Source organism: Bactrocera oleae, chromosome 6, assembly GCF_042242935.1.
Source record: "Bactrocera oleae isolate idBacOlea1 chromosome 6, idBacOlea1, whole genome shotgun sequence".
NCBI classification, from domain to species: Eukaryota; Metazoa; Arthropoda; class Insecta; order Diptera; family Tephritidae; genus Bactrocera; species Bactrocera oleae.
Window position 1 is genome coordinate 58,973,686 of NC_091540.1, and position 26,092 is coordinate 58,999,777.

The following is a 26,092-nucleotide window of genomic DNA, read 5'->3' on the forward strand; positions in this document are numbered from 1 at the left end:
AAATATTTTACTTTATTTAACTTTTACAATAGCTGGCAACTTTTTTACAAAACATATATATAGAGTAATTTCTTATCGGCTCTGTTTCCCCTTAAGTTTGCAAAATATTTTTTCACTCTATTTTAGAATTAAATTCTAGTACTTACCGTTAAACTTTCTCAATATTTTATGGTAGATAATTTAACCTATGCAATAGCTATATATGTACATACATACATACAATATATATATAATATCTTCCAAGAGCCTTGCTTTCCCCTTTCATTTGGCAAACATTTTTTTTACTATTTTCAGTTTTTTTTTCAATGGATGGCATTTTTATTCGGAACAAACTTTTCTGTGGCCATCCATATGTTATTGTATTATTTTTCCCATAGAAACCTTATTCAGACGTCGCACGTACCACTTCAGATTTCAAGATATAGCATACCGTCTCATTTTTTTTCTCTGAGTGTAGTAGTATGAGTATATAGTATTTATACAGGTATAGGTTTAATTAGGTTTGGTTAATCCCAAAAATCGAGATGTCAAACATTCTCTAGAAACTTTTAAAACCAATAGAGTTTCACCCATGTTATATTTGCAGTCATCAGATCGGCTAAAACTTTATCAAAAGCATGAGAGCTCTTGTTACAAAATCCCACGCAGACTTCACCATCAAGCTTCATGCTAATATTTACGGCCTTACATAGGTCAAGTAGCTGCCTTCAATATTTTTTTGTCCAAAGCTGTAACGCAAGCTGCCTTTACTCATTAACTCTTAGTTCTTTTTAGTAATCTCTTAACCAAGTTCCCCACAACAGCTGTAAGATACACACATACACATGCTAATATACCACTGACATTTATACTTTTCTTCTCTTACACATTTTACCATATTTGCTTTCATTCGCTGTTAATTTGTATTCATTTGTAGTATTATTGTGCAATCAATTTTTGGAGAATAAAAATTATATCTTTTTATTCATCTCACTCATATTAGAAAATATTTATTCTTAGCGATTTATTTGCATTCGTGCTGACTCTTTAAATATTCCGCTATAATTTGCTAGCATTTTATTATTTTCTGCGCTCGATTGAAATTTATGATACTATTTATTATAAAAGTATGTGCGCGCTTAAATTTCTTACCGCATCGAAGTGTATTGAGTTATTTAACTCATTTATATGCAAATATAAAAACATCCATGCTAATGAGAGATTAACTGCTGCTCATATACCATAGATATGTATGTATGTCAAGTATACATTAAGACCAGAAAGTTTCGGGAAATAGTGGGCCCACAATTCCGGCCGTTTACGACGCCTCAAAACGCTTAAATAATACTCTTTGCCGACCGTCTGTCTTGTTGGAACGAATTCATGATGAACCAAACCGCGAATATCGAAGGAAACAATTTCCGGAAACTTTCTGGTTTCATGGCCAAACATGTTGCTACAGAGCATTAAGGAAAATTTGCATAGGGAACTAAAGGCGATCTTTGCCCCGGACCTACAAGGCATGTTTCGATAATTGGAAAAAGTGGTGGCATATATGCATCGCTGCAAAAGGAGCATATTTTGAAGGCGACAAAATAAATATTGATGAAGATTAAAAAATTGTCGTTTTATTTACAATTTCCGGAAATTTTCTGATCTTAATGTACATACAATACATATATGCGATTTGTGGTAGCTACTCATATTTTCAGCAATAGAAATTTTGCAAATTACAGCATTTAATATTTTATTTTTGAATAACCACCACGATTCCTTTCATATGCAATACCAAGCTCTACAAACCAAAAAACAATTGTACCAAGTTGTACTCTGTACAACATATTGTGAGAGTATAAAAATCTATACAAGAAAAGAAGGCATTTATCTCCAATATTAAGTAAGGTTTACTTCGCTGACACTTGTGGCGTGAATTTATTGCCATAAATATTTGTTGTAGCAAACACAACACAAAATTGCATAAAACACTTCGCCGAAGAGATAAAAGACACTTGATTAGTTATGCGCTAGAAGGAAGGAGGGGGATTAAACTCGTATCATTCAAGTGATTATCATGTTTGAGAAGTAGTTGTGCTGGCCATAAATAATGTAAGGAAAATACTGCAATATCTAAATTGCGGTATGCGTAGATATTTATATTTTTATAGATGTAACTAGGAACATTTTCTGAAACAATTTCGAGGGCGTTACAATAAATATTTAGCCTTACCGCCCGAAGGATCTCGTAGATGGATAACATTAAATATTTTGAGAAATGAAAAAGCAACAATATCGGTCCATAATTCGATTATTGTTTTAGGGCTGAAAGTGCGCAACAAAAAAGCGCTTAGATGATGTATTCGATAGCTCTTACCTTTGGTGGCGATTAGTGTATGTCGATTTCTATTGATACCACGCCCAAGTACAACGAAAAAAAAACGATAATGTGGCCAACTATACGTATTGGCAGACCGCCGATAGAAGTTGTATGAGATAGCTCAGACTGTAGGCATCTAAAAAGACCGTGTAATATCTTGTATGAAATATTGAGATAACAAGCGCAACCTTGAGACCACTTTACAACAATGGTTGACGCTGTTAATGCACAAACCGTAGAAGTTTCTACACCGTTTCGTGACCATCGACGAAACATGATACACATCAGAGTCCAAGTAACAGTCAACACAGTGCACTTCTCCTGACGAGCCTGCTCTGAAAAAGACGAAGACTGTTATACAATATCAAGCGAAAAGGTGATGGACACCGTTTCCTAGAATTCACAAGAAGTTATCTACATCCACTAAGTAGAGTAAAGCAAACCGGTCACAGGGCTATTCAACGCTGTAGAGGTATGTACCCTCTTTAAGGCCAAATCGATTACTGGGCGACTTCTATTTATTTCCAAACTTGTAAACATTAATCGCAGGGCACAAATTTGAGCCGTATGAGGAAGTTATCGTTCCCTCGTAGGCGTATTTTGCACACCACCAGAATGGAAGTTTTTATACGGGTTGAAGAAGTTGAAGCATCGCAGTGAAAGTCAACTATAATGAGCTAAATGGAGTGTATGTTAGAAAATGAATTGGTCATTTTAAAGTACTTTTAGACCGCCATTGTAAATATTCTTAAAAAATATACATAATATACTATCTGGTATGGATCTTGATCTCATCTGAAAAGTAAAAGTTGTAGAAGTTCACTTGTGAGCTTTCAAATTACTTTCGAACTACTTGTACATTTCGATAAAAGATTTCTTCAAGTAATTTGTCTCTGTGGATAGTTGACAGAAAAAACTATAAATTTAGATTTTACTTGACCGAAACCCATCGGGTATTGGTTACGAATTTAAAGGGGTTTGACCATCACAACTACCTTAACTTTATAAAATGTCTAAGTAAAATTATATTTGAGGGGTTGTTCGACTTGAACGCGAGAAAATATCAACGCTTGCCTTTTTTCACTTGAAAAAACAAAATAATAGTTTTCCTAGTTTTCTGGTAATCTTGTAACCTTTAGTGTTTAAGATTCAAGCATTATCTAAGTTTTTGTGCCTTCTTTGGAATCAGTCCTCCTTAATTTCCTTTGCTTTGTATGTAGTAGTTCTCTTGCCGCGGCGGACACAGAAGTACACTCATGCTTTATATATTATAGGCTTTTGTTCTCAGTTTTTTACTATCGGAAATATAAACATCTCATATAAGTATGTATGCACTCTGCTGCCATCATGCTCCACAATAAATACATTATGTTGTATAATAAAAAATTATATGATTTTTCTTTTATTTTTTCATTACAGCTGCTTAGCATCAAACAATCTTATCGGCCTGCTCGGCATGTTAACAACGATGCTCCTCAAAACTTATGTGCCAGAGGATAAGTTCAAGGCCTACGTGCGTTGGGATTGCACGTTGAAAGTATTGTGTCGCTTTTTCGGGCTTAGTTCCGGTTGTATTGCTGCAGTGATGGCGATTGAACGTTGGATGGCCTTGGCGCGACCGTTTATCTATCATAAGGTTGGTAAACACGTGTGCTATTTTTATTCATTACCGAATTTTTTATATTGTTAATTTTGAAAATTTTTTACACGTGTCGAACATATAAATACATATGTATATATTTATCTCACACCGCCTTCGCAGCATATCACATACGAACTTGTGCGCAAAACTATCAATTCGCTGGTGCTCATCGCGGTTGTTATCACTTTTCTACCTTTCATCGGTTTTGGCGCCTACATTGACGAGAGTGATCCGGAAAATCCGAAATGTTTGCGTTATCGCGATGCCGAAGGCTTTTGGAATAAAACATATTCGGTGTTATTTATGCTTTTCGGTGAGTTTTGTAGTAACATTATTGTCTTCTCTTTAATCACAAAAAAAATTATTGTAACTGGCTCTTAGCCTCTTAAGCTGTACTCTAATGTAAGGTGAAAGAATTGTCCAAAAACAAAAAATCTATGCAGGCTATGTAAAATTTTCTGTAAACGGCAAATGGACCAACATCAGTTCCGTTTCCACAAAAGTCCGGGTGTAGGTAACCGAAACAAACCAGGGTTTATCACCGGTAAAAGACAGAATTTTCCCCACGATATTTGTGGAACCAACAGAAAGTAGTTTTTAAAAGCCCTGATAGCCATAAATTTTCGACAAATTTATTCTCCAATTTCAAAATTTTATTAATGAAAAGCCCCCGAAATTAGTAAAAACGAGACCAAAAATTCACTTCGGCTACACCGATGTAATAAAATCAAAATCCCAAAAACTTAGGGATGGTTAAATCGACTCAACTACTAACGTCAATCATTTATACATATATTTACAGGGTCTTCGATTTGCCTTCTGGATGTTACAAAACTTAATACATATACCCTCTTCACCTATATATGTGTATGTATTTACAGAAATTCAAGTTCTGAATGTATGTCGTGTTATATACTAAGAACTTCCTTACCGGTCTCATTTGACGACAACTTTTTTGTGGAAAAAGACATTTTTCTTGATGTTACAGCATTCCGAAATATCCAATATTCTTTCGATTTTTTGTATAAAATATTACTTAGCAGGATCTTAGAGGAGTAGAAACAATTTGTTATTCGCTAGCAACTAGAAGTTAGTTGCATTTGTATGAACTAGCCAAGAAAAGTAGAGAATATTCGAGGTCTATTCGTATTCGAATACATGTTCGAATTCCTGAGCATTATTTAAGTAATTATGTCATGTATGTTGTGTCAGCTTCACAACTTGATTGGTATTTCAACCTAAAATCAACCCAATGCCAAATTTCAGAACTCAAGATGTTGATACCTCAATTCATTGTTGTACAACTCGGCTGAGATGGCTTTCAGTGCTTTCAGCGATTTTGGTTTTTCGGTTTCAACTCAATTTTGTAACGCTATTCACTAGATTGTTGGACAGTTTCGACGTCTTATTCATTGTCAACATCGCATTCAGTTCTTTTGGTACGAGTGTAGAATTGATAGGGTTCATACCCAAAACATGAATCAAAATGGTTGAGTCAATCTATTAGTGATGTTGAGATCCTCTGCTATCTCTCTGATGCTAACACGAGGATTTTCAAACACTGTTTTTTAACTATCGAAATTAAGAGCGGTGGATGGACGACTCACATGAGGCAAGTGTTCGATGACTTCATGACCGTTACCGAATGCTCTGTGCCACTCAAACACTTGTGTTCGTGAGTAAGTATTTCTCCAAAACATTTTTGCAAAATTTCACAAAAAGTGAAATTGTTTATCGAGTCGGTTTGCGTGCGAAGTTTATGTGGAACACTCCGGGTCAAATTTGATCATATTTAAACCGAAGTTGAAGTACTTTCCATCTACCTTCCAGCAGGTTCTCTGTTATAGGACCAATGGCCACCTTGAAGCACGTGAAAAGAACGATAAGATCTCTGCTGCTTGCTAGAGTGGCTTTAGAGTAGGGGTGGTTACTGTTTGAAGGCTTTAAGTATAAACACTACATCGACTTGAAACCCAAAATATGTGTAAAGAGTATATGAAAATCTATAAAAGATGAGCTAACACATCAAAAATAAAAATCGACAAATGAAATTTCTTCACATTATAACGTATAATATTATATTATCATTCGTCTCAACATAAAGCTAGCTAAACGACTAGTAATAGCTCATGCAACCGAGATTAACAATTTGTGAATAGACTCTCTTTTATAGTTATAATAATCGGTTTTAATTTCTGATTAAGAATACTTTCCATATACCCATTTTCCAATTTAACGACTAAATTTGCATGTATTTTCACTGCACGCTCATTTCAGGTTCGCTTTTGTGCGTCGTCATTGTTGCTTGCAATCTGTTCGTGACACGCGTGCTCTGCTTCATCGGACGCACACGCACCACCAAGCGACACATGCACTACGATCTGGCGAATCGCGAGAAGGGCAGCATGAATCGCATCGAGGGTGAACCAAGCAGCGGCTCCTCGTTGTATCATCACAGCAATAGTGTAACAATGACGGCAGACGCCTCGCCCGATGAGATTAAATTCGCCAAACTGATGGCATACCTGAGCATCTCCTTCGTCATCTGTTGGATGCCGCAAATGGTAAGCGACAAAGGAAAAAAAACAATAACAATAACAACTGAGCTTCTAATTAATGTTTTATGCTTCGCAGATCGCCATACCGATGGCCATTTTGCCGAATCGTGTGCCTAAGGCGCATCCCTTCTTCATTTTGGCCGATGTGCTGATGGCGCTGCACTTCACCTCGGATCCATATATTTATGTGCTCAGCCGGACGAAGCACTCCTACATATTGGGCTTTTTCAAGCGCTGTCGCTGTGAACTACGACGCTCGCATAGCGATCAGAGTCGGCTGCGCGCCACCATCGAGCAGAATACGTCGGATTGTGGACTAAACTGAGCTTCGTGGCGTGGCGCTCGAGCGTCAGCGCGTACAAGTATTTTGTATTTTTAGATATACACAAACATACAAACGTACATATGTGCATATGTATGCGTTTAATATATTTTTTACTCAATACTTTTTTTTTATGGAAAGCGAAAATGTACAAGTATTTAGAATTGGTTAGAAAGTAACGGTGAAAATGCTTATAACATAATGGTTGCTGTTTGGCAAATGGTTGATGAACTGGTGTGAATGCAAAACGAACAAAACCAAATAATTATGCATACAATTATTCCTTAAAGACATGTCAAAGTATTTTATTCTAAAATTGTACTTAAAAAGATTAACTTAAAAATCCCAAAAAGTTTATTAGTGTTTGTAATAATTGCTTAGGCGTGCATAAAAAGTAAGTTGTATAGAAAAAAGCACAAACAATTTTACAAATTGAAATTTTTTTCGCCATCATTTATCTGCACGCAGAGATCTAAGTATACTGTCTGTTCATAAATACTTTTGTTTATACGATTTCGTAATTCGATAGTACACATACACATATAAATATACTATATTAGCTTGTAAGTTGTAAATACTTAAATTTGTTTGGCATAAATGTAAATAAAATAATATATTTTTTATATACTTAAAAAAAAAAAATGTTCGTAAGGTTATTTTAATACCTCAGCATTTTTATAGCCTGAACAGGGTAGATTAAGTTAGTTGCGAAGTGGCACTCACTTTTTAAGATATCGATCAAAAATTTTGCACACATCCTTTTCTCCACAAGAAGCTTCTCATTTGTCCGAACCGATATATGTATGTAGCTGTCATACAAACTGAACTATCCAAATCAAGTTCTTGTATGGAACACTTTTTTATTTGACAAGGTATCTTTACGAAATTCACCACGGATTACACTGGTCTACAGTGATTTTGTTGCCTTAGATATAAGGTCATCACTTTTAGAAATAAAATTGATTTTGAATATATTTGGGCTCACAAATCAGGAACCATCAATGATTTTGTAAAATTTGATCTCGTTTATTTTTAAATCTTTATTTTTATATTAAATTACAAAAATCAGAAAATATGAAATAAAATAACGGATACATTTACAAAATCACTTTTCTTTTGAAAAATAAGGATACATCAAAGTAAACAGAGCAAAAATTGTCGAAAACATATACCTTCAATAAACCTTCTTTTTCGATCATTTATTTTATAATGTTCCTGTTGAAACATTTTTTTTAGGACCAGCACTAATCTGCGGTCATATGGCGATACCATCAACCTTGATACTTTTCTTCCAACACTTTTAGATTTTGGTTGTACCGCTCTACCTGTTCCTTCCTATTTCCGTGCTGTAGTTCGGACGTTCTGCGAGTACACAACGAAATAGCGTTTCATTTTTATATATAAGATTTAATTTATCCAAATGCTTGTGCATATACCATAGTCTAACTTGATACTCATATATATTTTTTTGTGTGCGTAATGGTTACCTAGGAAAATTTTTGACTATCAGCACTAAACTTTGCGAAGCTTCATTTTGAGAAAATTTTCGGTAAAGGGCATGAAAATGGAGATCATGAGATGTTTGTATGAACGAAAAAGAAGCGCCGAACCCTAATCATGACTGCAAAAATAAATTTTCTTACTTATAAGACCATAATTGGTTAAAATATAGGAAATGCAAAACTTTCATGAATAACTGAAACCGAACACTTGAAATTATCGAAATTACGCCATTCACTGAAGGTGTTAATAGCTCCGCTGTGAATGGCGTTCAGTGCCTGTCGGTAGTTGGTGGCGTCCGAAATTCGGTCGGTATACGGTGCTAATTCGTCGAGGAGGTGGCCCCGCTTCAAGCAGGTGACTGTAGGGATGATTTCGGCAAAAACATCCGAGCAGAAACCCATTAATTCCCACAACAGCCGGCTCTACGATTACTGGAAGTGATACGGTTTTTATACGGCCATGCACTGTTATTTCGCGGATCTAACAGTGTGGATCGGTAGGTAAAAATATCATAAAATCTTGTTCCATGTTAACTCAACTCTATCGTTACGTTTGTCTGTCTATTTGCGTGCTGTTGTAGTGCTCACCTAGTCTGGTATATTTATTCCATTGCGTGTAAATTAAAACCTGTGTATATCACCCTTGCAATATAATAACAGTATCTAACGTTGTACACCAAGCGCCTGTAGGCTCAAAAATAAATCACTGAAGATTTACCGATCCGAACACGGTTAAGAACCCAGGGTAACGCTTTAGTCGATAACGAATGGGCGGCAAATAGCAACAATGGTAAAAAAAAAACATCGTGTTAAAGCCTGCGCCATTTGTAACGCAGTAATCGAAAGTCCACTACTGAAATCTGCCAACAAAGCCGATATCTGATATCCTTTATTTTCGCAGTGATGAAGAGATTGTTGCGGCTGACTATGACTGAAAGTAATTTATCACTTTGTGAAGAACACAAGTATTATCTTGCCCTTGGATTCTAGAGTGACCCTTGCGTAACTTCGTTCTGAATACCGTAGCAGGTTAAACTCCTACTTATCCAGAATTGACCCTGATATATACTATACTATACGTTCAGCGTGCAATGAATCCCCACATGACTCTAACGACCTCTTTGCATGCCCAACGAATCCCACTCATCATATAATCGCTACAACAAGGGTATGATATTAAGATTCGTTATACATGGCAACGCTTTACTATGGACAGTGGCCGAACGCTGTTGTCGCCTGATCTCAACTACAGCAAGACTTTATATTCCCTACAAAGAAGCATGGAGCAACACTTGTTGTTGTTGTAGTGGCGGAATACATCCCTGAAGTGATTTGAAGGAATGCTACAGAGTTGATAGTCCTTGACCGGATAAAAATCCAACTTTACGAATTTTATTGCTTATGAAGGAATTGAGTTCTGGATAAAGTGTGCGTTCGAGCTAGGTAATAATTGCAGCAGTACAGCTACTGTGTTGCATATTTGCCATGGATAAAATGATCCGAAACTCATTGATTCGAGATAGCGCTGTCAAAGTCCACAGTTTTTATAACATTTGACAGTGGTGCCACTAAGGGAAGAAAAAAGTTTGGAGATTTTTTAATGTATTTCTTAGCCGATTATTTGCATAAATTGCGTGCAAAAAGTAACAGTAGAACGTGATGCTGTTGCAAGTGTTGCCGAAAATTCACGCAGAACGTGATACTTTGATAAGTTTCCAACACTGCTGTCGTGATTGCCATCTCGAACGCACCCAAAGTAAACCCTTTATGTGAGCCTGAAAGCTGCTTGCACTGATGCCGAAACCACTTCACGGAAGCCCATTACAACAAAACACGTAATTGTTTTAATATTTTGTACATCTAAAGGTTGTTTTATTTACCTCTTAAAATATGCTTTTACATTTTATAATGCATAATACAGCATCAAATCCAGTGTACCTCTTTCGCTTGTGATTCACAACACCACACACGTGACAATTCTATGCTTCAAATACTAATTCACGCATTTGCATAAATGCTTGCATGTGCGCCCTTGCTTTTTCTGTTTTGATTTTAACTGTCTTTACTGGCTTTTGTTGTGTTTTTTCAATATTTTTCATTTTTGTTTCTTTTGCTTTCTAGAGTAAATATTTTTTTACTCGAATATTTCAATTAAATATTATTTTCCAGCAAATCTTCGAGTAAATATGATTACTGCAAATGAAGATTGCAATTAAGGTAATGATAAATTATTAATGTGGAATATAGATATATATTGAATTTATAGTTTTGTTTATTAATTAACATATATCTTGTCAAGTTGCAAAACATAAGGTTTGTTTGTTTTTATGTATAATTGGTTGGAAAGTAGTACAACTAAACTTAAATAATGGAAATAGTTTTATTTTTATTTTTTTATTTTTTTTGTCTAGTAAACGTACACTCAAACTATTTATTTAGTAGCGATTGTAACGTCCACGTCCACGACCACGCGGCGTTGCTTTTGGTGCGGCGCGAGCTGGTGTTGCTTTTTTGGCCGGCGATGTTTCAGCTGCAGGTGTGACTGGTGCTGGTGTTGCTGGAGCAGGTTTGGCTGGTGTCTTGACAGGCTCGGGCTTTGGCTGCTCTTTAACGGGCTCGGGTTCTGGCTCTGGCTCAGGCTCGGGTTCGACCTCAGCCTCGACTTCGCCATCTTGGTCTTGTGCCTCCATTTCTTCATCGCCGGCACACTCTTCATCGCCCTCCTCGCCTTCGGCGGCCTCACCATTCTCATTCATTTCGACATCTTCATCATCACCAGTGGCCTCGGATGGATCGTACAGCTCACCCTCGGCGGCTTCACCACCCTCACCTTCTTCACCATTTTCAACCTTAACTTCGGTGGCAGCTGCTTCAGCTTCCTCCAACTTACGCTTCTTGCGTTCATTCTCCTCGAGAGCGGCGGCGGCGCGTTTTTGTGCGATCTTAGTATCGCTCGCCTTCTCGTTAATAAACTTCAAGAAATTGCGATGATGAGTAACGGTGCGAGAATGCACCTCAACGGTCTGTTCTGTATCGAAGAATTTGCCGCATAGCGAGCACTCAAAGCACTCCAATTTCGTAATTAGACCGGAACCAACTGGACGTGTCCAATTATATTTGGGTAAACGTGTATCGACTTCAGTCGGTATTTCATCACCATCAGAGAAGTCTAAAATGCAATCTTCAGGATCGACCGGCAAAGCGACTTCCTCCTCTTCTTGAGTTTCATTTAAATCTTCGCCCTCTTTGGTTTCATCAGCGCCCTCTTCACCCTCTTTCTTCTCAGCCTCTTCGCCTTCGGCCTCCTCACCTTCAGCAGCCTCTTCTCCCTCCTTCTTGATTTCACCCTCACCTTCAGCCTTCTTGGTAACAGGCTTCTTCCTCTTCTTTTGTGGTGGACGCAAGTCCTTTGACTCCTCCTCTTCGGTATGAATAGTCAATGTATTGCGTTTACGTTCACCAACCTTGGTATTCTTCTCGGCAGCCTTTTGCAAGTGATCAGCCGACAACAAATGTGTGTCATAATCAATGCGTGTAGCGAATTCCTTATTGCACTCAATACATTTGGGATGCAAAAACTTCTTCAAACTCAAATGACCCTCCGATTTACGATGCGCCGAAATATGACCATGGAAATTCAGATCGCACATAGTACAATATTCCAATTGGCGTTGCTTGGTCTTGCCCATGCGCTTCAAACGATCCAATTCAATCGATTTCAATTGCTCAGCGATCTTGGCCTCTTGGCGTATCATATTGGCCTTTAGGCGATAGCTCTCTTCGATGCCCTCGCGCATCATTAAATGTGTGCGACCCTTAATGTGATTCTCGAACGAGTTGGCGTCCCACATATGCTTCTTACACAAATGGCAATAGAACATGTCGTTGGGCACGCTGGCATAGGGTGACTCCTTGCTGTTGTTGATGTGTTGTGAAATGATTCACACGCAAAATAATTTTGAATTTCAAATTTATTTTGGATATTTTGAGTTGATAGAAATGGAAATACACATAAAAAGAAAGAATATTAGTTTTCTGTATTTAAAAAATAATTTTGCTGTAATAAATAGATATAAGGATGTGAGAATGTTTTATAAACTGGGGCATCGCGATGGATTTCGATGGTAATGTATACTAAAAATATTACATTAGAAGCGTGTTAAAATTGAAGACAATAATACTGATGAGGCATGAAAACGGATCCGAGAAAAAATACAGAATTCTACGGTAATATAGTAGGCAGTGACATGACTTCAGCGATTTTATATATGCTACAAGCAGCTGAAAAAGTGCCGACATTATTGATAGCCTTATATATTTTACGAAACAAAAAATTGGATTAGAAAAGAGCCAGTGAAGTATCGAATGATTATATGTATTTTAGCGTTGGAGTCATTAAAAACAGATAATAATTTTAAATTTATTTTAGTTATATTATTTTACTATTAGTTTAAAACCCCTTTGGTTTTTGAAATGTTAAAAAAAAACTCTTAAAATTCAAATTCGATGATTTCCGTTTTTATATTAACATTTTTTCTTGGGTATATAAAATCAAGGTCTGGTTATAAATATAAATATTTCCACAAATTCACAGCGTTCATAAGTGACAATTACTTTATTTTGTGTATTAGTTTCATATTTTAACACCCTGCTAATGAAATATTATCCAAGTCTTGAAGTGATGTTCTCTATCAATATGCAATTTTTATGATATATATTTTTTTGCTATTTAAATCACTTCAAAACCGTACAGATTTTTTTTATCTAAAACAAATAATATTTGTAATTGTTCTTTGAATTACGAGCGATTGGTCGAATTAATAGAAAAATCCATTTAAAAATTTTAATTGTTACTTGAATTAAACAACTTGACATCATGTGGATTTTGTATTCAATCAAAACATGAACATGAAATGATTGAAGCGAGTAATGCGGCAACAATGCAACCTTGTCTATTGCTGGTGCTCAGCTAATAAATTGTAGCGAAACGGTAGTTTCATTCATGCTTATGCAAAATGACAGTTCAAACACTTGTATTTTGTAGGTTGCATTTTAAAATTTGCTGTGTGATTTTTTTTTGATGATTTGATTTGAAATCAATTGCAATTGACAAATATGTGTAAAAACGTGCTATTGTACAATCGAATATGTATAACATTAACGGGAATGTAAGCACACGGAATTATTTTCTATGTCACATCAGCACTTTCGATAAAATTTCATTACTTTGAGGATCTAATAAAATTGTTAATTTTAACAAGAAAATACCTCAATCCGCAGAAATCAACTAACATATACAACAAAATGTTCATTAAATTTAAACAAAACTCAAAACACTCTTAATTCTGTGCTTTTGTGATTATGTTTTACTTAAGAAAAACGCTTTTATATAATTACCATAAAATAAATTTGTTTGCCTTATAAACGCTCACAATTCAAAGAACCGCTATTATTTGTATATAAATGAATTCAAGGTAGCCTGTTATACGTATTTTGATGATAATATAGTATATAGGTGGAAAATGCGCCTCGGGTAATTAACAAATAAAGTTTAAAAAAATATTAGGATATTTAAAATTGTAATTTTAAAAAGTAAAATAACATGTCCGCTGAAAATATGCTTTAAAATATATATATTAAATGCTATATAAGATATTAAAATAAAATGAATAAAAATAAAACACAGTTAAATTTCATGATCGTACATCCCGCCCAGAACCCACATTCCCACCTACAGGCTTTTTATCATCATTCCACATCAACTCGCCCCCCTCCATGCATATGTGTTTGTAACAACAGACGCAATCATTTGCGCACATTACTTTTGTTACAGTGGGGACACCAGTGTTCAATTAACAATATATAAAAATGGCATAGAAAGTGGAAATGCTTATATAGTAATATGTATATTGGGTTATATAGAGGAATCCCCATTTATATATAGATATATTGCATTATAGTTGACTTAATAATGATGTAGGTTTTTTTTAAATTATTATTATTATGTAAATATTTTTGTTTTGGTTCGAAATTGAAATTGTAGTAAAAACTTGTTGAAAATTCTTTTTGTTTTTTGTTTGTGAAAAACGCTTACCTCTCAGTTTTCTTATCGCCAGAAGCGGTATCCTTCTTTTTGTTATTGTTGGCATTTTTAGCCAAAAGTTTCTTAGCACGATCGAAAGCATTCTGCTTGCGAATTCCGCCAGCGCCTTGCTTTTGTGCCGATTTAGAACCAGCTGCGCCACGGTTTTGAAAACCTCCTTGAGCACGGCGATTATTGATGCGATTGCCAGGAGCACCACGATTGACCATCTTTTTCATATAAATGTTATGTGATTTGTTTTATAATTTAATATATAGGATATATTTTGAAAATATATGCGCACACATTTTGGTATTTGTATTGTTATTGGAAACATGCATGAATTTTAAGTTTCGTTTCCACATGTAGAAAGCAACAATTTTTATTTTTTTTTTTTAATTTTTTTGTGATGCATCCACATAAAAATGTAGCGTTTAAAGAAATGCACAGATTGTTTGCAAACATTTTCATAATAGATTATATAAAATTTCACATTAGTTTGCATTTATAGAACACAAATTCAATACATTCATTCAATACAACGGTAATTTGTATTTGGCATTTGTATATAATTTTTTGTTTTTTAATTATTCGAAGCACAATTCATCATTGTCGTGGAAATTGTATTCGTTCAGAGGCGCATCATCATAATGCATTTACACATTTTTTATATTGTTTAGTAATATCGTTGAAAATTTTTGTTTTTATATTCATCATTAGTTGCAATATTGTATATATATTTATGTAATAGCATACATAATAAAGATTTGTAAATATCCGTAGAACACATATATCAGATATGTAGTTTCGTTTATTTAATGAATTTTTGTTCATATTTGTTATATTATAATATTTTGTTTATAAGATGTGTCAGTTCGTTGGCATATTTGGCAATCAGCAAAGAATGGAGCATTTAAAATGTAGACGGATTGATTGAATGGCGGAGAGCAGCAATGGCATCAGCAACACACATGCACATAGGCACAGGATTAGCCGAAATGGCAACATGCATTAGCGTGTGTGCGTGTATACATATATGTATATATATATATATATATATATATATATATATATTTGCATATTTGATGAAACAACATTTATATATTATTGAAGTTTTTAATTAAAGTATTCAAATACAGTCGTTGACGTTTTCATTGCATATATGTATCAGATTTTTGAAATAACCCATCGTGATGTGGTAAGACATTTTAAAAATACACATTAATGCGAACAATTGCGAAATTCGATTCGGGAAAACACGTTTCATCATATCGTTAGCATGGCAGATTTCATTTGTAGTTCAATATTTTCATTTTGGTTTCGATTTTTTTCATCAACATAATTATAAGTTTAAAATAATTTTGGTTTTAAAAAAATTTTCATTGAGGTTTTTGTTTTTTTTTTTCGTTATTTTTAATGTGTTTGTTTTTGAGTCACCAGCATTTGGATTGCAATAAGGAATCGTTGAAGAAGCACCAGACCAGTAGTGTACATGTTGTAGCAGTTAAAACAAGCAGTAGATTAGGCAGAGATCATCATCGACCGATCGTTTTTATGTGTGAAACAGTTGTGATACGCACCAACAGGTTGAAGACATCGGTTGCAACATTTACATTCGATCAGTAATTGTAGGCGGCAGTTATGCAGCGTGAATTTGAATAGCGTAAATGCCATAAGTGTGTTTGGTTGTGTTTGTTCGCATTTGCGTCCCATGTACAATTTTATATGATTTTCGATTACAATTATATTTTTGGGGAAGGAAAATGTGTATTATTTTTTGTATGTAAAAGAAATTCGAAAACCAATTGACATATTGTGTGCGTGATAACGCAGCATATTTGACGCAAGCGATTACAAAACATCAATAATAACAACAACAGCAGCATACGCATTATCATAACGCGAAACATAACCGCATCATTGCATTTGCAACATTTTCGATCACAATCGACACGCGTCAGATGGAACAATTGAACAAAATAGAGGTTCAGTTCAGTGCGATTTAGGGTTTTTGTTTTTGTACATATATATATGGAGAAGAGAATAAAAGAAAGTAAACAATTGCTAATTAGAAACTTGGAATTAATTATCCAGCGTATAAAGTACAACAAATTAATTTTGTTTGCAAGTCTTAAATTATAAAATATACATTTTATGAAATAATTCATAAATAGATATACGCTGTTTGACATTGGCTTAAAGTTAATAGTTGGAAGAAACTAAAAGAGCTAAAGTATTTGTGGTTGCATTATGTTGTATTACACAACATTATTGCATACAATTCATATTAAAGCTAAGTGTACTTTTTCTTACTATATTATATAGAAAAATTATAAGGTACATTAAATGGTACTGCTAAAAAAAATTGTGCACTAATACAGAATAATTTCATCTCATCTCCTCTCTTGTGTACTGTAAAAATATAGCATTTAAAATGGACAAATGCTTTTTACTTGAAAGCCTCCAATGCACAATCCTTTTACAATTCGTATCAATTTATAATTTGAGTAGGTGAAAAATATAAAAAGCTACACATTATATTAAAAAAAAAAAGTTTAAGTACAGTATTTCTCGTTAAAACTTCAATACTTTTCGGCTTTAAAGTACAAAGTGAATTTCAAGTGTTATAATTTGTTACAAAATACAAAGATATATTTTAAGTATAAAATTAACTGATACTTTGTATATCGCATGTGTGGCAGATATTAAAAAATCCTTTTGTTAACAAATTCATAATAATACAATACAATTTGTACTTCTAATCATTTTTAATCACTTGTGTTAATTTTTTAACATAGTATATATAGTTTTTAGAAGGCGTTGTGAAATACACCTTATTAATTTTAGAACACACAACCACTAAGTTTAAGAAGTCAAAAGAAAATAGTTATTATAAGGAATCATTTCGTCTGCCACACATACGTTATACATTAGTTAGCACTTCTGCAAAACTGTTCCAGTCTGCATTCAGCCTTTGTACTAACGTAAATAGTGAAACAAATAAATAACTTTAATAAGAAAACTACAACTAAAAATATGTAAAAGGGGAAAAAATCATATACATACCGGTCCGCCGCGTTGATTGCGATTGCCCATACCGCCTCCACCGCCTCGTGGCAGATCCAAGAGAGATGGTGGGTTTTGGTTTCTGAACAAGTTGTTCAACAAGTTATTAGCCAAGTTAATGGCCTGAGCATTCATGCCTTGGCCACCGCCGCCTTGACGCATGTTGCCACCGCCAAAATTACCTCCCGCATTTGGTGTATCCCATGGCGACATGTTCATGTTTCCCATACGATTGGTACCCATTGGGCCACCACCATAATTATTACCGCCGAAATTGCGGTTGCGATTCTGATTACCACGGAATGCCATTTTCTTATTTGTATTGCTATTAACCTGTTTAACGCTATAAAAAAATTAAAATAAAACATATTAGATTATATAAATATTTTGTTTCTACATAATAAAATGTATAAATAGTTATAAAATATTATTACTAAAAAAAATTTAATTGCCGCTAAAGCCGCATAGTCTTCTCTGCATACCTGGGAGACATTTGGTTTTGCAAAATTTTAAAATTTAGAATTTCCAAAAGTTGAAATAATAATAATTAACAAAGCACAGACACAAAATTGACTAACATAGAACAAGCTTGAAGGCTAGTACTTTATTAGTTTTCTTTCTAGAGGATTAGCTAAATGCAAATGCTTGAAATATATCTGAAAAACAAGAAGAACAGCACAATGTGCGCTATATATTACCAGCAATAAAATGATAATTAATTTTAGTATTGAATATTTACATTAGAATTTTGTTGTAAAGAAATTTTTAAAATTGTTAGTTTGTTGCTTAAACGAATGGTTATCATATATTTAATGTAAAACAAAAAATATATATATATAGAAGCTTGGCCGCTGTTTCCACATAATGTGTATGTACATTAATTTTACGCGCGAACAACAAAAGTGTAGATACCTAAGCAAAAGCGGGAGAACGAATATAAACTCGTTCGCGTGATTATTTGCCCGAACGAGCGAACATTCTTGCCCTGTTAATATAAGAGGAAAAAAATTAAGCAAAATGGCTTAAAGCACAAATACAAGTGTGAATAACCTCATTTTTATAGAAATGAATTAATCACGTTTTTACGTCCTACGAATAGATGAACCTTACATATACAAAATGGTAGTTTTGAAAAAAATGAGAATAAACCGGCCGGCATTTGGTAAGATACTACAATGGAGAATCTCCATTGGAGATATTAAGAAACTTTCACAATCCTTTTCTAGAATGTTATCTAAGCAAGTCAGTGGTTGAGTCATATTTACACATTTTTCATGAGAATTTTGCGAAACTTGTCAAACAAGTAGTAAATTGTATACACACAAAACAATTTGCAGAGAATGGTTGTAAAAAAAAGAAAAAGAGAATATATGTAAAGGCGAAAACAAGATGGCGCCTTCTATAATTAATTTTCTATCATCGAATTTTTTTTTTCTCAACTCTTTCGAATATTTTATAAATCAAAACTTTTCATATATTTTTTCGGAAAATTGCAAATGTATAACACGTAACTATTTGGCCGACAACTTAAAATAGACCCTTGAAAATTACGACTCGTATAGTAGACTGTACTTTTCTTGATGAGCGGGTCAACAATCCAATGATTCCTTTAAACATCGATTTTTGTTTAAATTGTAAGCGTATAATTTATGTAATCAATTTAAAAACAAAAAAAAAAAGGTATTTAATTATCATAACGACTTAATATTACAAGCATTTTACTTTAAAAAAATCTATAATTTCACCAGTATACATACTAAAATCTATGCGAAAAACCCATACCATAGAAGAAAAAGTATTATGTTGTATTACAAAACCTTATTCAAATAATAATTTGCTCACCTTCTGACGAAGAATTAACTTTCACAGTATTATATTAAGATATATTTGTAAAATTTCACAATATTTCTTCAATTGAAGAAAATTAAAGATGGCGACGGTGTAATTTTATTTTTTATGAACAAAACCGCGCTCACGCACAAGTATTACACGAGCAACGAACGAAGAACGAATGAAGAAACAACATCGTTTGGAAAACTTCGAAAGCAGTCGTCTGGCTGTAGCAAACGAGCGAGTAGCCACAGAGCATAGCCAGCTTGTTAATTTTCAAATATATATAAAAGTATAGGTAACACTATGTTTACAGATAGTTTTCTAGTTTGAAGAGAAGTCGTTTTGTGTTTAGCACTACTTTACTATTTAGAACATACAGTCAAAAAAAGAAGTTTTGCATACAAATCAATCACCGTTATTTTAGTAAAAGATTGCCTCCATTTACACTACAATTTAAAATTTTTTTTGTTTAAATTTTACTTGCAAGTTACAAAATGAACCAAACTATATATCGTATTTTTAATCAGCTAAAATAATTCATTTATGAAAAGAGCGAGTGATTGGCTTAAATTATAATTTAAAATTTTTGGTCGTTGCAACTCTGTATCAAAAAATTCCTTGGCGGAAAAAGAAGAGCTGTCAGTAGTCTCTCAAATATTTTCGTATAGTGATTATTAGTAAGGAACTAATTAATTAATTTCTTATTTGAATTTTAATGATTTTTTAATCTTCATCCATTTCTAGTTTTCCATCATAACGTGTAAATTGTTTCGGTTAAAATTTTTATAAACTAATTAATATTTTCTTCAGTTTTCAAATAATTTCGTGTTTGCAAACTTGAGCTTCTGCGTGGAAATGGCGGATAACAGGTAACGAGTGGCTAAGGAAATAGCTATTACGATATTCAAATTTTATTATATAAATAAATTTTCCTTATTGCTTTAATCTACCAATTAAGTTAACGATACAGAATACATGATTTTACAATTTTGCTTTCATATAGGAATGACTTACATTTTAAAGTTTTATCAGCAATCATTGAAGAGTAAGGTTATGTTTCCGACATAAAAATAAACATATATGGAGTAGATAAAAGCTTTGAAAGTGGAACTAAAACTAGTGCAATTCATTAAACTGAAAGTGTTTGCTATTTTCTATACATTTTAAACATAAAACACGCATATTTTAGAGTATTAGATTTGAGAGAAGCAATACGGCAGCGTTGGTAAAATGTTCAACTCAACAAAAGAAAACTGCTACTCGTTACTTTTATACGAACACACGGTAGGTCTACAATATTAGTATAACCATATTCAGCTAGCGTATATAATGCTATGAGACGCTAGATGGCGCTCGTTCGTCTTAGTGTTTCTAGCTTTGTTTTGAATAAATATTTGTATAAACAGCAATTTAGTTCTAGATAACTTGTAAAGTCTGCAAAAAATTATACTTCAGGATAGATCGCAATCGTATATGTGTATGTATTCTTATTTACCTACATTTTTCTTAAAATAAAGAGCATTTCCCATACCGTGTTTATGTAAAGACCTGGAGTTTTTTTGGTTTACCAACCTAGTTGCTACATTACACTAATTGTTGTAAACAATTAAATTAATAATTGAAACTTGATGTGTTTGCAAGTATACAAAGGTATTTAATTATATAATCTATATGTTTGTTGTTGTCCTTCGCTTGGCTTTTCCAATGCAGGGACAGTTTCGTCCGCGTCCCATTACAAAATATACAAAATGTAGTACACTATGTGCAACCAAATCGGTTCCATTCAATTATACATATATTATATAATTTAAGACACCAATGTAATTATCTAAAAAATGGATGTAGAAAGCATGTTCTTAATGAAAAATGGACCTAGATAAGCTTCTGTAAATCTGTCGCATTTTTTCCTCCTATTTTATTATTTTGCCTAATATTTTTACAAGCCATAAATACAGAACACCAGCAGTTTATTTTCAGTTGAAGTATATTTATTTTATCAACATCAATTTTACAATAATTTTTATTTAACCAATTATCATAGTATAATTTATTTAAAATGTTAATCATGTTCAAGGTTCCTTCCAGCAAAAATATGCATTTTTTCAAAAAACTTTTATACACTTTTCTTGTGTATCTAATACAATTCCTTTTTGCCGCTGTGAAATTCAAGCATATATACTGCTTAAACTGTTGATATACATATAAATACGGCAACAATGGTTTAAACAACAAAAAAACATACATGCATATATTAAGATAAACCACGCAGCCTTGTTTAGTGAATTTATGCCTGTGTATTGTTTTATGTACTGTGATTAAAAATATTAATGTATATTCGTGTAAATGAATTTATAAACATTATAGACACAGCAAACATTTATCACAAAACAATTTAAAATACATAAAAACATTAAAATTTCTTTTGAATATATTTTCTTTTTTTTTGTAGTCATTTTGCTATTTTATTAGTATATTCTAGACAAAATTGTAAATTCGTCTTTCCGGCAGCCGCCTTTATGTCATTGTATACCTGTAATCGCCTGTGTGTAAATATACATACATACATGTTCAATATATACCTACTTATTTCTCATACAAAACTTCCCTTGACATCTTCTATTATACTATAAACATATGTAGGTATAGATACATATATATTATAGACAAATAACGTATGTATTTCCTACAACTCTAGAAGTGAATAAAGTCATTTAGCCGAGCGCATTGCCAACAACAGCACATACAGATATGATTATGTATACATGCAACTATGTATGTGTGTGGATATTACCATTGTGTCTTTTCAAGGATGGGGTTTTTTTAATTAAAAAAATTTTCATTAAAAAGTTAGAATATAATTTGCTAAAATTGGAAATTAAAAATTGAAAATCTACTAGTTGCTTGGAATTCAAAATTTTCTAATTTTCGTTTAAAAATTAATCAAATATATAAATCGAAATTTAAATTCTAAAACTATTTTTATATAAATATTACAATAAGCGTGTGATTAAAATTTGTTTAATCCGATATTTGGGATTAAATATTACCAAAAATTGTTAATTCAATTATTTTTGAATTGCAACCCTGTATGTACATAAATAATAATTATTTTTAAAATTTGTGTGATTTCGAGTCGCTTCTCCGCGTTATGGGTCTGGATAATCGTTACAACAGTAATAATAACATTTCATCAAGTATCTCCGACGTTTTATACTAAAGAACATCGACAGGGAGCATTCTTTCTCATTTAATCCAGAGTACCACTTGTGGAGAGAGCAAAGTAAATATAAAAGAGTTAACTAGTGGTATTAGAACACCCCAAATTACAAAAAAGTTCAGATATCCGTTATCTAAGATCATATTTCAGACCGTTCCAACGACATTCGTGTACACGTTACCGGGACAGACCCGGTTTTTCATCTGGCTAAAGACTGTCAAAGTGGCAGCATTATACAATATTATGTGAGAAAAATTTTCTGCCGCTACAACAACAACAATAATGATATTTCAAATTATGTTGGCTAAATTCACTGACTTTTTCTCCACAAAATACAACGACGAAAAGCTCCGTTATGGTGATTAAGATGAAAATACAATATAAATTATTAGATATTCCATGGTTGGAGAGTGAGAAATTTGAGGTTAGAATTCGTTCTTGAAATACAATTTTCGTGAACAGGCAAGTATTATATCACTTGTATACATAACTCATTTAGTAAATATGTGTTTTAAATTTTAAATCAACAACAAATGCATAAGGAGTGTTATATAGTGTCAAACAAACAAGCTGCTCTTTATCCTAGTTACAACATATTACGTGCTATTAATATGCATAAGTATGTATGTTATTTATTTCATATTTCCTCAGCTGCTTCTATTCATAAATACTTTTATTGAAGCTTAGCGCCGCTCGCAACCGATTGCGTATGCGCGGCGAGGTCCAACGTGAGCCTGGCGCCGGTCCAGTGCCATAATTTGAAACAGCCTTTAGATCATAAGGCGATACACCTTCGTCGACATCGTCGGCTTCAGTTTTGATTTCCATTTTCTGTAAGAAATATAAGTATATATACATTTTTCATAAAACTGCCTTTTTCCCCCACCTGCACGATTAAGCGCAAGAGTTGATGCTGCTGATCCAATAGACGTGATATGTCACGCAATTTACGACGCTGACGCTCCAATTCATTGTTAATGAAATCATCGTTGCTCTCGAATGAGATCGTATCAATTGAAGCTGTGGATAAAACACATTATGAAAAATTTCGTTTAATAAAGAAAAACAAGTGTTTAATCTCAGTGTAGTTGCTTTAAAATCTTACGGTCTTAAGTAGAATTTTACTTTTTTCGACAAATGTACATATTTTTTGGGAAAATAAGATTTCATATTTTAAGAATTAAATAGTGTTTGCATTAAAAAATAAAAATTAAAATTTTAATCCAAAATTTTTGAATAAAAAAATTCGCAATTCTGATTTAATTAATATTTTCCATTGGCATTTCATGCTTGCTGGCATCATGCGACCGAAACTACATGCATGTTGCCTCTTCTAAATTTGTGTGCAAATGAAAATATTGCTGGCTTTACAGATTTTTAGCAATCTTAAATTGCCTGTCGAGATGCCTCGTTATCTATGTTATGTGATATGAATTTATTTTCAAATGTACAAATTTATGTCTGAATTTTTTTTGAGTGTACCCATTCAATTTACATACAATTCCTATAAACAACATGCTACATATGTACGCATATCGTTTACCTTGATTCGACCGACACTTAGTCACAAAATTTGGACTATTGAGTAGATTATCTCACCAATCTTCTGGATTTAAGACCGTTTTCCCAATGTCTGGCTAGCACCCATCTGTCAGTTAAGTTCTGCTTAACTCAATCAAACGAAAGGGTCTTTCGCCATGCAAAAATGACACTTGTTAATCTCGAATCTCAAAAAAAAAAAGAGTAATGTGGAGTGGGGCTGTCAAAGCCGATCTAATAGAGTTGTGCCGAGAAAAAATACCACAACTTCGTTCGGCTAGTCAAGAAAACTTAACTTAACCTTTAAATCTCCAACGGCATTGAGGACAGTCCTGTTTAATGAATAGGTTAAATGTTATATAATCAGCTTCTTGGTGAAATAAGGACGTGTGCGAAATTTCAGATCGCTCTCTCAAGAAATGAGGGACTAAGGAAAATGAGTTCGCGTTACAAACTTAATATATCTTGTTCAGGGTATATGTATAGAGGATGTTTTAGACAAGTATTAAGGGTGGTCTCGAAAGGTTGCTCGAAAGCCTTCTAGTCTATCTAAATACTAGAAATTTCATTCGGCATACGGACTTCAATCCAAGAGAAGAAAGTTCGTTGCGAACTTGGATCGATTGTCAACTAAAGTATAGTACTTTCTTCGAGAAAGCAAAGGCAGTGAAATCTTATTGTCTAGAGACCACATAAGTTTGATCTTTCTTCAACATTTCAGGGCTATGACTCGAGTTGTTTGTCACTTCATCTCAAAGGGCCTTACAAATTTCAAAACAACTTCGAAGGTCTGATCAAGTTGAGGAGGAAATGTTTCTTGTCAGAAATATACATCAAGATTTAATATTCAATATTCCTGTCGACAGTTGCTTGGAAAAACTTCGCCATATGTTTAATTTGGTAAGATTATATGATGAGAAAATCAATGGTATATGGCACTATTCATTTCTGTGAGAAAGGTATCAGAGCTTTAATTGTTTTGAAGCTTGAACCGGTTGTGGTTTATGTTTCCGGCTTTGAATATTGACTGTATAATTTAGTTGGGATCCATCTATTACAAAGCTCGAGCCAAGCTTTCTAATATTAGTCGCTCTCATAGCTCTAGTAGAAGCCGAGCTCTTATTGTTTCTAACTTACATCACTGATAATAAGGCAATATTTGCCATGATCTTCACCATAAACTCTACATATATACTTACAATCCTCACTGAAGGGATTTGAAAACCATTTGCGTAGAATGAAGTCAAGGAAACCGAGCTTGCACTTTGTGTTATTTGGATACTCAATCAACTCGACTTTGTCAACTTTCGGTAGCCAACTTTGAGGTAATTTACGCTCCAGCTCAGTATGTAAGACCACCTGGTACAAACAAAAGAGACGCAGCATTAAAAATAAATTCAATATAAAACATATTTATATCTAGCTCACGCTCATACCTGCATAGCCAAGCGCTTGAGCTGCGCGTTGCGTCGTACAGACTCGATGTCGCCAACCGCCAAACCGATAAGTAGATTCATGAGTAGAATTGGCATAAGAATCATGAAAACACCTGAAATGAGATTTGTAGTATGTGGTAGTGATCGGTTTATTTCGTACATAAGAACCGAGTAAACGATCTTAGTCTTCTTTGTTTAACGTTCTCTTACTAAAGGTCATAAAAGTGTTCTCCCACTAATTGAGTAAAATTTACTTTACTTCTTCGAAGTGTCGGTTTTTTTGATGAACTTTTTACGTTTATGAGAAAATTAAGATTTACAGTGTTTGCAAAAAGTATGACTGTTGTGGTACTCGACCGATCTCTATACTAAATTTTGCGATTCTCCTCAGCACCTTTTCGGTCCACCGTAAATTATAGTTAGCAATTAATCGAAAGAGCTCAGTTCAAAAATTTCTAAACTAGAAACTCAATGTACCATAAGTTACTAGGTATACTTACAAAAATCTGCAATCGGTCCCACATAGGTTAGGTACTTAGCTC

General features: G+C 33.7%; 3 protein-coding genes across 14 annotated transcripts in view; 1 reads left to right on the forward strand and 2 right to left on the reverse strand.

Moving 5' to 3' along the window:
• The window catches only part of LOC106617021 (prostaglandin D2 receptor), a 30,697-nt gene extending 22,719 nt beyond the window's left edge, over positions 1 to 7,978 (forward strand). For all 4 annotated transcript variants that reach the window (XM_014233982.3, XM_070111196.1, XM_036359322.2 and 1 more), the window contains 4 exons: positions 3,773 to 3,989; positions 4,116 to 4,308; positions 6,273 to 6,559; positions 6,630 to 7,978. In XM_014233982.3, coding sequence (XP_014089457.1) covers positions 3,773 to 3,989; positions 4,116 to 4,308; positions 6,273 to 6,559; positions 6,630 to 6,878 — 946 coding nt within the window. In that variant the 3' untranslated portion in view covers positions 6,879 to 7,978. The remainder of the gene's footprint in view (positions 1 to 3,772; positions 3,990 to 4,115; positions 4,309 to 6,272; positions 6,560 to 6,629) is intronic.
• A 2,238-nt stretch (positions 7,979 to 10,216) lies between these two features.
• On the reverse strand, positions 10,217 to 19,540 carry Pep (Protein on ecdysone puffs). 2 transcript variants are annotated; one of them, XM_014234003.3, is made up of 4 exons: positions 19,368 to 19,535; positions 17,526 to 17,868; positions 14,472 to 14,689; positions 10,217 to 12,292 (listed from the first exon to the last, which is right to left on the reverse strand). In XM_014234003.3, the coding sequence occupies exons 2-4, from the start codon at positions 17,832 to 17,834 to the stop codon at positions 10,813 to 10,815; spliced, it is 2,007 nt and encodes a 668-aa protein (XP_014089478.1). In that variant the 5' UTR covers positions 17,835 to 17,868; positions 19,368 to 19,535; the 3' UTR covers positions 10,217 to 10,812. The 2 variants fall into 2 exon arrangements, with proteins under 2 accessions (XP_014089478.1, XP_036215208.1); XM_036359315.2 differs by lacking the exon at positions 14,472 to 14,689 and having other exon boundaries at positions 11,933 to 12,292; positions 19,368 to 19,540.
• A 1,825-nt stretch (positions 19,541 to 21,365) lies between these two features.
• TrpA1 (Transient receptor potential cation channel A1) overlaps positions 21,366 to 26,092 on the reverse strand; it is a 52,705-nt gene continuing 47,978 nt past the window's right edge. For all 8 annotated transcript variants that reach the window (XM_070112287.1, XM_070112285.1, XM_070112286.1 and 5 more), the window contains 4 exons: positions 25,551 to 25,663; positions 25,314 to 25,473; positions 23,462 to 23,595; positions 21,366 to 23,406 (listed from right to left, as the gene is read on the reverse strand). In XM_070112287.1, coding sequence (XP_069968388.1) covers positions 23,233 to 23,406; positions 23,462 to 23,595; positions 25,314 to 25,473; positions 25,551 to 25,663 — 581 coding nt within the window. In that variant the 3' untranslated portion in view covers positions 21,366 to 23,232. The remainder of the gene's footprint in view (positions 23,407 to 23,461; positions 23,596 to 25,313; positions 25,474 to 25,550; positions 25,664 to 26,092) is intronic.

Excerpts from the sequence above, each read along its gene's own strand:
- Pep (XM_014234003.3), bottom strand. The coding sequence starts at position 17,834 with ATGGCATTCCGTGGTAATCAGAATCGCAACCGCAATTTCGGCGGTAAT. Across the intron at positions 14,690-17,525 it reads GCAATCAACGCGGCGGACCG|ATGGTCAATCGTGGTGCTCC; the intron begins GTATGTATATGA and ends TATATGAAAAAG. Across the intron at positions 12,293-14,471 it reads GGCGATAAGAAAACTGAGAG|CAAGGAGTCACCCTATGCCA; the intron begins GTAAGCGTTTTT and ends CATCAACAACAG.